The 10,851-nt window shown below is 33.8% G+C and overlaps 1 protein-coding gene across 1 annotated transcript in view; it reads right to left on the minus strand.

Annotated features, from left to right (window-relative positions):
- Window positions 1–10,455, minus strand: part of USH2A (usherin) — a 1,025,480-nt gene extending 1,015,025 nt beyond the window's left edge. Inside the window, exons 1-2 of the mRNA XM_074264677.1 lie at window positions 9,971–10,455; window positions 2,722–2,887 (exon numbers count right to left, since the gene is read on the minus strand). Of these exons, the coding sequence (XP_074120778.1) occupies window positions 2,722–2,887; window positions 9,971–10,455 (651 nt within the window). The remainder of the gene's footprint in view (window positions 1–2,721; window positions 2,888–9,970) is intronic.
- Window positions 10,456–10,851: the final 396 nt, after the last annotated feature.

Consider the following 10,851-nt stretch of genomic DNA (forward strand, 5'->3'; position numbering starts at 1 on the left):
GTGACCCTGAGCAAGTCACTTAACCCAAATTGCCTCAGCAAAAAAAAAATAAAATAAAATAAAGTGGTAGATACATACAAATGCAACCATCTCAAGATAAATTAACATATGGCCACTACTTACACACCAAGTGGTGATTAGTTTGCTTTTTTTTTTTTTTTTTTTTTTTTAATACTACAAAGTAGGACATCATCCATGTCTTTCCTCTGAGCTCATCAGTACAGGGAAAAACCTGCTTTCTATGTGTAATCATTAATTCAAACAATATTTGAGTACCTACTATGTACAAGGCAATATGCTAGCAGCTGAAAGTGTAGATCAGATATGATTCCTGACTTGTAGACATTATAACATACTGTGAAGAAATGATAAACCAAAACAAAGCAAAAACACATGAACAAGGCAACCCTAAAAAAAAAAAAAAAAAAAAAAATTTCTCTGAAAGGAAAAAAATATTATGATAGTAGAGCAGGGGGTAGAGAAAGCTCTATGGAAAGAAAATAACCATTTTGAAGTTTAGACAATACTTAGGAATTCAACAGATTTTTTTTTAAGTGGAAATGAGAATCTAGGTATAGTGAGAATAGAAATCAGGAACAAAAAGTAATCTCATCTGCCTATATCATAGAGTAGGGGGAAGGGAATAAAATTACATCAGGCTATAAAGATAGCTGCACTTTTGAGTAAAAGTGATCACTTGTGTGGTGTTAGAATCATGGGCCATCTTTAATCACAAGAAAGGAATTTCAACTTTATTGAGGAGTCACTGATTTTTTTTGTGCATAGGAATATGATGAATGGTGAAAAGCATTTATTACATATTTACTATATGCAAAACACTGTGCAAGATCCTGGAGATATAAAGAGTAAAGTAAGACAGTCTGAAGGATATGATCATGTGTCAATCACATCACACACCTAGATCTATTTGTTAGTAGATTATTCTCACAATGGCATAACAATCATAATAATTATGAATATATATATATTTATACACACATTATATATTTATTTACATATATATGCATATTTACATTTACTCATATAATCAGAGTTAGAGCTGGATATATATACATATGTATTTATAAAATATTTATATGTATTTCCAAATACACATATATACTCACATAATCACAGAATTAGAGTTGGAGGCAATCTTGTAACTTATATGACCCATACTCCCTTATTTTACAGATAAGGAAACTAAAACCCAGACGTGATTTGCCTAATGTCAGACAATTGGTATATGACAATGCTGACAACAAGTTCAATCCAATGTTCATTGCACCTAATCAGTCAATCAGTCAATAAGCAATATACATTGTGCCAAGTACCAGAAATGCAAATACCAGCGGAAAGAGGCTGAGAAGGTAGGGACTGATTGAATTGTGAGGCCACTAAAATAAGGACAAATAGAAGAGCATATTTTCCAGAACAAATAACAAGCCTGGCTTTGAATATGTTGAGTTTGAGGTGATAGTGAGATATTTGTCCAAGGTGTCTAATAGAAGCAGTTGTATGGAAGGGTCTGGAGCTCAGAACAGAACTCCAACCTGACATACAGATTTAGGAGTCCTTTATATAGATGTACTATTTGAAGAAGTGAGGCTGAATAACCTTGTGAGGGAAAAAAAAAAACTCTTGACCTATCTCTTACATCTAACATTAAGTATATTGTGTGGAAGAGGGGGTCATAAGTCAGACTCATAGAATGCTATTCCACTGAGAGATGTCTTTATGAAGCAATATCTTTCCAAGATCCTTAAATAATCTCATATTGAATAATGTTTAAAAAAAACCTAGTAATGATCTTTAAAAATATGAATTAAGTATCTAACTTAATAAACAGACCTCATCAGTTAAAAGTCAGAAAAAAAGTTCATTTTCACTGGAGGTACTAGACAACAAATATAGTCATCATTTAGGACTCATCTATGTAGATCCCTCTTTCTTGGCCACTTTTAGCAGAATGAATTCTAGGAGCTACATTATATGGATATGGCCTCTCTATCATGAAAGGAAAAAAGATGCCCCTGGCAGTACAGGGCCATTTAGCAATAGCCTAAAGGAACAAAAAGCAAAAATTCCATTTTTTGTCTCAGGTCTGTAAATATCAAGTTTCTTATAAAACTTCCCATAGCTAGCCCAGCGTTTAATTTCTAAGGTCAATACAAAATGTAATTGACAACTAGAGTAAGCAGCACATCTGAATTTATTAGTTCTAAGGTCAACATTTTAATCCAACAGCCAAGTTTTATTCACACCATTCAGAGTGTTTTCTGAGAAATAATGGCTGGTTAAAAAAAAAAAAAATCAAGCACAGGACTTGAATATATCTATAAATTATAAGGTAATTATAAGATCAGTATTAAAGACTTAAAGAGCCTTATTTTGAAGTAGAATTCAAATATACCCAGAGGAAAATATTTTTAAATGACCTCCAAATAGCTAATATTCCCTAAAAAGTATTTTACTTTATTTTCTTTGAATATTCTTATAGGTAATTTTCAAGGAAGAAAAGCTGATAATCAAAAATTCATTAATAATTTAAATATTTCCTGGCCCTCTCTCCTCAAAGTTTCCTCTTAAATACCACAAAATATCCAAAAAGAAGGGAAATTCTGTTAAGAGAGTTGGGAACATGTGCCATTTAAAAGGAGCGTAAAAAAAAGATAGATCTTTGTGTTTAACCAAATGTTAAATACTTTTTATTTTACTCACCTGCATACTAAGATGGATCCATTTCTTCACAAGAATTCTCCCCAGTGTCATTACTTTTATTGGAGGCTGCAAGCCATTTACTGTGCGATAATAAAACACGGTCTCTTTCTCAGAGATTGTAAGTTTGAACACAATCTGCCCATCCACGGCCTTTTCGATAACACACCTTAGGAAGCAACCAGAAAAGAAGGAAAAGGTCAGCATCCAACCAAATACATAAAGGAACTGTGCAAAGCACATATGTCAAGCCAACCCCAAATACCACTCAAAAGTACACAGTGACAAAGAGCTAAGAATAAAAATATACAATGGAATTATTTTTGTTCTAGCAACAACAAAAATCCTTGGGGAAAACTTGAGAGAATATTTAATTTATATCATATTCTTTATACTCTCACCATCCTTCACTAGAGATTCATGACAGGAAATAAAGTGGCTGAAATCATTCTGCAAAACTAACATTTAGGCTATTGGCTCATTAGTTCCATTGCTATTTCTTTTATACGAAGCTGCACAACACAGTATATCCCGGCTGGGTATTAAGTCACCAGCGCACATCTTTCTTTTCCTTTTTTTTCATATAAAGAGAATTTAGTGCCCATGGAAGGCTCTAAACTGTTAGCCCTAAAGTCTGAATCACTCTATTTAACTCCCACAATGAAATGGACAGCTGCAATTGGTACTTGCCCCATCATCAACCTGTCTTAACCCAAGTTAGTTGATACCCCTGTGAAAGGCCATTAGACATTCTGTGCATTTCTAAACTTAAGGCAATCTTGTTTGAAGACAATATCTAATCTCTGGACTAGAGCACCTTTAAATACTCCTAAGTCATTTTGCTATAACAGAAGTGTTTTCAGATGCACTCTAAGAATCTGGTCTATATCCACAACAGCTATCAAGAGATAAAGGCCCTTTCTGACCTTATCACATAGCCAGGCTCTTCAGATCCCCTTTGCGGCAGACATCTAAACATTTGTGACTGTCCAGTTAAAATCTTCTGGGTCAGAAGAAGGAAAATTAAGCTCTGGATTCAGACATTTATCCTCTTTCCTCTGAGTTACAAAGCGGCAAAACTCTACTTTCCAGAAAGGTTTGAAGATTATTATTAGGATGCTAATGGCCGTCTATCTTGGTAGTTAATGGCCAAGTATTTGATAACAGACAATGTCAGGGTCAATATCATATGACAAAGAATCACTGTTGTTCAAACTTATATGCTACTCTCATGGATCTTTTATATAAGACTAGGGTGAAAGTTAATAAAATACTAGAATGGACAAAATCCATAGAGTTGTAGGACTAACAACAGTGATATTTTGGCAAGCGACAGAGATGTCAAATATAAGTTTTGTCAGGCAGGGGCCCTTTGGCCAAAGTGATTTGGGAACATTTTCCAGTGGGTATGCTCTCTTCAAAAAATGTCTACTCTACATAACCTAGCCTATTTTCATGGGCGAGAAATGGTTTCCAAAAGAAATTTATGGAGGTTTTACTCTGAGTACAAAATGCCACGATCTGAGCTCTAAGATATTAATATATTCATTAAGCAAGAAGAGATTGACAATACAGGATTATCACAAAGTTGATGATAACAACCAGGATATAATAGGGAAGACTAAGATTACAATTCAAAACAATGATTCCAAGAAGGAGCTCAATCTTAACAAATATCTAGACTAAGCTCTTGATTTATATTTGTATGGAACATAGTAGAATTCTTCATAAGTCCTTATTGACTTGTGAAAAGATACAGAGGCATGAGCAATCCAATGACAAAGAAACCAAGATTATCTGAACATAATTTACATCTGACTTTAAATTGTTTTATTCATTGGAAAATGGAAATTCATTTAACATAAAATGGTAGAGATAATAATGTAGCAGCTATGTCTCATGAGGACTCTGCCCTATGAATTTCAATTATGGAAAATGATCCTGGAAGTGATCTTTGCATTGGAAAGGTCAAAACAACAATGGCTACTATGAAATTGACAATACAAATAAGGAAATAGTAATAAAAAAGCACCTAGTTGCCTTTCATGAATTAAACCCTCTGACCCAGATGGACCACATAAGTTTGAATACTGATCAGTGGTATTTCAAATATTATAGAAAACATGATAAGTATAACTCAGGAGCAAGCAGTTCTGAAGTCAAAGAAACTAAGTTCAAATTTTAACCTTGATGACTGTTTCTTATACATGTGAAGTACAGAAAATCACTTTATCTTTGTGTTTCTGTATCAAAATGAAGGGATTGGACTAGAAAGCCTTCAAGGTCTCTTTAAGCAATCTATGATCCTATGATTAGAAGAAACACTCTACTGATATATATAAGAAAAGATTATGGAATCAGAAAATTATGGGCCAGTGAGCTTGACTTAAAATTCCAGAAGAAAAAATTTAGAACATTCTTAAAGGGCTCCCCAATGACTCCAGTTAACTAATGTTGAACTCTGTTGTTTTTTTATCCTTCATTTTTGAAGAGACACTGATGGCTTGACTTGCTTTTGAATTTAAGTGAGGCAAAGTTGCATAGCCATCAGCCTTAGTTTCTCTTTTATTATCATTAAAGTCCAGTGGCAAGAGATAAGTCAAGATGAGGATGAAGTGGATAACCTTGGCATCTTCAATCATTGACCAAGCTTTAAGTGCTCCAAGGCACAGCTTCAGCCACCTTCCAGGCCTTTGGAGCAAATTGTTCTCATCTGCCCATTCTCTCAAAGGAAATCTTCACATGTTTGGAATACGCATCCCTAAGTTAACTATGGGTTTAAGGTCTGTTGGTTACTCTCTACTTGGTCTAACTCCAGAGATGATTTTACTGGAGAGTTGTCCCAGCACATGCTATAGCTTCTTGGAACTGATAGAGTTTTGGGTATCAAATATGCAAAAGAAGGCAACATTTTTAAACATGAAGGTAATATGGGAATTTATTTTACTTGACTATAAATATTTGTTATAGAGTTTTGTTTTCCTTATCCCTCCCACCTAGTCCCAATTCTATCAATGAAGAAAAGAGCAGGTAAGGAGGGAAAAAATGAATGCTTGTTAATGGAAGTAAAAAAAAATAATTTTAAAAATTAAAGAACTAGCTTGTGAGCATCTAGACAATAGCTTGATCAAGTACAAGTCAAAGCAGACTAATATTATTTCTTTCTATGACAAAGTTGCTAAACTGGCAAATAAGGCTGTAGTTGTAGATAAGGTTTTCCTGGAGTTTGGCTAAGGCTATGATAAAGTATTTCATGCATGTCTTGCAAACAAACTGAAATGATATTGTCTAGATAGGAATACAGCTAGATATATTTGAAACTGATTGAATGAACTGACTTAAAAGAACCATCACTGATGGTTCTGTCAAATTAGGAGTTTTTGAAATAACTGTGACCAACAGAAAATGTTATGTTCGGGCTAGCTTTCTGGAGGACCTTGAGATCGGCCCAAGTTCTTGGTCTTAGTGAAGAAGTGATGAAGGCAGGACAGTCACCATGAGGCTGGACAAAGATGGAATGTCCCATTTCCAGTCCTCTCAGCCCTTAAATACTTTATTACAATTACATCATTACAGCATACACCATACAGCAGAATATGTGTGAATTAGAGAATCATTACATGACCATACTAAGTACTAAGTATATGTATATTAAAGAACCATCATCTCATCAGTTCCACTGAATTAACAACTCCTTGTAAGTATACTTCTCCAGAGTTCTTGCCCTTTACAAAAAAAATAGATAGATAGATAGATAGATAGATAGATAGATAGATAGATAGATAGATATGCCATATCTTGAGTCCTACATTGATTCTAAGAGAATGTTATTACATAAATTCATATTTATTCACATACCATATTTCTAGATTAATGAAAAGAGCCACCACTACCTCCAAAATAAATTAGGGGATGGAGGTCACCAACTCTTTCAAAACTATAGAGAATTTGGTGTTCCCACTCAACATTCTACTCTTTGGTGTGAAGTACATAAAATATCCTGTGGAGTATAGACTTATCAATGCCTGCTTTTTAATGTTGAACAGGATCAGTGAAGAAATCAATAGTACTCCATAGATAGTTTAAACATTTCAGTCATCATTACCATCACCATTTTGGTTTGAAGACTTTCTATTTATCTAGTATTAACTACTTTCAAAATCATTTCATTAGAATTCAGAATAATCACCACTACATAGCACTTTAAGGGTTACAAAATATTTTACATACATTATCTCATTTGAGCCTCATAACATCCTCATATGGTATTATTATATTTATAATAAGTATAAATATATTTATAATAATAAAATTAAATTATAACAATGTATAATAACAAAATATTATTACTATTTTAAAGAAAAAAAGAAATGAGACTCAGAGATTAAATGGTTTGACCATTGTCATACAGGTAGGATTCAAGATCAAGTCTAGTATTCAATATACTACATTAGAGGGACTTATAATTTATAGAGATAGATAAGGTATAACACTGCCTACCTATGTGACCCTGGGCAGGTCATTTAACTCCAATTGCCCCCCACACATACACACACAAAAAGAATAGATACGGTATCCATTTAATAGGTAAAGAAACTGTGTCATAGATATATTAAGTGACATACCCAAACTCCATATTTTGATAGTGACAAAGGTAGGATTAGAACTAGGGCTTAAGTATTAGTCTATGCTCTTTTCAAGCCATTATAAAAAATTGAGTTAGGAATTGCTAAGAAATTACCTTTTTTCCCCATCATGTCATACTCTTCTTTGATTAACTCTCCTTTGATCATATTTTATGTTGGGAATATATTGTTCATCTCTCAAGAAAAAAGCATTTTCATTTTAATTTAAGGTATTCACCCTCTGTTAAAGTGTTTTTCTCTATGACTGGGGTAGGTAAAGTATTAATTTAGAAGGAACTCTCTGTTGGCAAATTAGAAGCAGTTAACCAAGTCATTATAGGCAAATTGACAAACCATCAATAGAGCAGTCCTTCCAATGTCAGAGATTAAGGAGGAAAGTGGAGTAAGTGCTGTTCAATATAGGAAGCAAGATTTGAGTCATCTAGAGTTTACTAAATGAAGGTAATATTATATTGTTGCTGGGAAATGGAAAGGCCAGGGTTAAGAGGAAAAAAGGAGAGGAGGTTTTTTAAAATTACATTTTAAAATATATATATATATATATATATATATATATATATATATATATATAATGTGTGTGTGTGTGTGTATAGGTAAAATATATATAGGTATATACACATAAAAATTCTTTTACAACAAAGTTGTAAGGAAGAAATGTCACATTTTAAATTATAATATACATTGTTACCTGAAAAGATTAAGAACCTGAGCAATTCAAAATAAAAGTTCTATGTAAATCCCAAATTTCCTATTTAGTTTTTACATCTCTGAAGTCATTTACCATTTCTAAGTCAGATGCAGAAGGGAAAGATCTCTAAAATTCTTTTCTAGCCCCCTGTCTCTGTGTACCATATACTCAAGCAATCCAAGAAACATTTTCCTCCATTCATTTTCTTGAATTTAAATCCACAAGTGAGAATTGAGGTTTGACCATTACTCAAGAATGTATTTACCACATGCAGCCTTATTTCCCAAAGCTTACTGAAAATGCTTTTCTTAATATGTTATTGATTGTCTTCCTTGCTATTTTGTTTGCTTGTAAACATACTAGCTTGGTAGATAATAAATGTGAGAGGAAGGCAGGTAGCAAAATATTTAGGAACTGGATTTATTCTGTTCCTGGATAAACAATAATTGGATAATCCACATTTTGTTTATTTTACTTATCTAGAGCAAACACCCCGAAATTTCCCCCATTCCCCATAGGTATCATAGTTTTGAGAATGGAAATGACCTTGATGCATGAAACACTCAAAACCAAAGACCTCATGATCCCTCCTTAGTGAATTCTGCTCTATCTTGTCTATGTGAAATTATGCCAATGGCAGGTGAAATTGGCATAAGGGTGTCAGTGTGAGTAGAGAAAGGAACATTTTATCTCAGTTCTGTCAAGGGACATTCTTCCAAAATACCTCAGGCTTTAACTGTATAAGCTAAGTTATGATTTACAGGGATTTTAAACATTTTTTTTAAAGGAAATGGCAGGTAAAAGTAGATTGGGGACTACTTCCACTCCAAGTTTAAAATTGAATTAAAAACTACCCACTTTCACCTAGTAGTTTAAAATAATCATCTGGTACATTTTCAATCTCATTTACTTTCCAAAAAACTTCCCCTAAAACCTATGCTGACATTGACTATACTGTCAAAGCTTTAGGTCAAATATTTCCAAATTATGGAAATCTGATGAAAAATACACTGGGGAAATAAATTTATTGTTGAGTAGATTAAGAAGGCTTGTGACTTACACCATAATGAAAAAGAAAAGAAAAAACAGGAGTTTGACCCTATCAGAATACAAAATAGTCATAAGAGAAGCAACAGACCTCTCCCCAGCTTCATATTGAAGGTATTGTTACTGGGCAGACAGTAAAAAGCCTTTGAGAATAGCTCACAATTACCTCTATTTTCTTAATTGAAGAAACAGGCACTAGACAGGGAAGAGGACAAAAGCAATGTTTTCTATAGGGAAAAATGTTATTAGGTTTGGCTTGCTTATACAAATCTAGAAATCAGGAATTTGAGGCTGCCAATTTTTTTTCCTATCTGATAACTTTGCAACATGTGTTTCATCAGCATCCAAGACTAAGCTGCTCTAGGGCAGGCCTTTCAGTAATAAGAAAAAAGATCTTAGTTGAAATAAGAGGGTAGCCATGAATGTGTAAATTGATTTCATTTCATTGTCATACCAGCTATGTTTTTTTTTTCCCTTGAGGACTCGGTTCATATCCAAAACTCAGCATTTTATAGAAATTAGATCTTAATTTTTAAGAGATCTTTGAGCAGTCATTTTATAGATGAAAAAACTGAGGTCCAAGTAGGTTAAGAGACTTGCCTAAAAATCAAAAAGTTAATAAGCATCAGAAGTGGTATTTAAACTCAGGTCCTCTGACTTGAGGAGCCCTCTTTCCATCTTATATTGGTGGCTTTTTTTTTTAATTTGTAATTTAAAACAGAAGCTGGTCTTTTATCCTAGGAGTTTATCTTTTCTATGAAAAATTCCAAAGTTTTGCCCTTCTTTCTTTCTAATTTGAAATTCACATTTATCATTCCTACTCCTGATTTCTCAGAGCATCAGGAAAGCAAATACCCACATCACTACTTACATTACACCTTCTTGCTCAGGTTTCAGCCACACAGCTAAAGCAAATGATGCCGCCAGCTTTGGAGAGTGAGGCAAAAAAAAGCAATCTTTGAGATTACCAAAAATAAAACTTGTAGAATTGGTAGGGGAGCCAGGGCGCAAATCATTTTTGTCTCTGGTAATACATCTCCTGAGGCCTGTTGAGAAAAGGGGGATGTAGGACGGAGCAGAAGATCTATATGGGCACTCTTGAATACAAAACCTCTGGGTACAGTATTGAATACTTTCAACAGCTGTGGAGCTATGACAGAAAGCATTCCGGCCTACTAGTCCACATATTGCTTGGGTTGGCACAATTGAAACATTCTTTAAAGCTCCAATATTTTGAAGCCTTGGGAAAAGCCCCTGTGTGCTAGCTAATGGTATGGAAGTGAAGTAAGCAAGGATAAATGTCCCAATGATATGTAACAAGAACCCACAGTGCCATGAATGAGTTAGGTAATTCATGTTTACAAAAAAGGGTTCTCCTGATAAAGTGTTTCTAAATAAATAATGCCATTAGCTTGCAAACACTTGGAGGCAATGCATTTTAAGTGGTGATGAGATGCTCCATTTTCGGAAAATATAGGACATGTTCTCACAATGAAGAGATACCAAGATCTTGACCAACGATGAAGACATGGGTGGCAAAATGGTTGCTGTGAATCAAAAGCAAAAAAGTCTGAAATGAGTTCCTACATTTCTAAAACTTAAAGAGTTTCCTAAGTATAAACAATCATTAAGTACCTATTATGCCCAAAGCACTGCCTTTAGAAGGACATTACACATCTAAAGATTAAAGCACCTTGGTTAAGTTACTTTTCATTAACTTATTCAGATGATTTGTGCTTTAACAACTGCTAC

The sequence above is a fragment of the Sminthopsis crassicaudata genome, chromosome 4 (genome assembly GCF_048593235.1).
Source record: "Sminthopsis crassicaudata isolate SCR6 chromosome 4, ASM4859323v1, whole genome shotgun sequence".
Classification (NCBI taxonomy): Eukaryota; Metazoa; Chordata; class Mammalia; order Dasyuromorphia; family Dasyuridae; genus Sminthopsis; species Sminthopsis crassicaudata.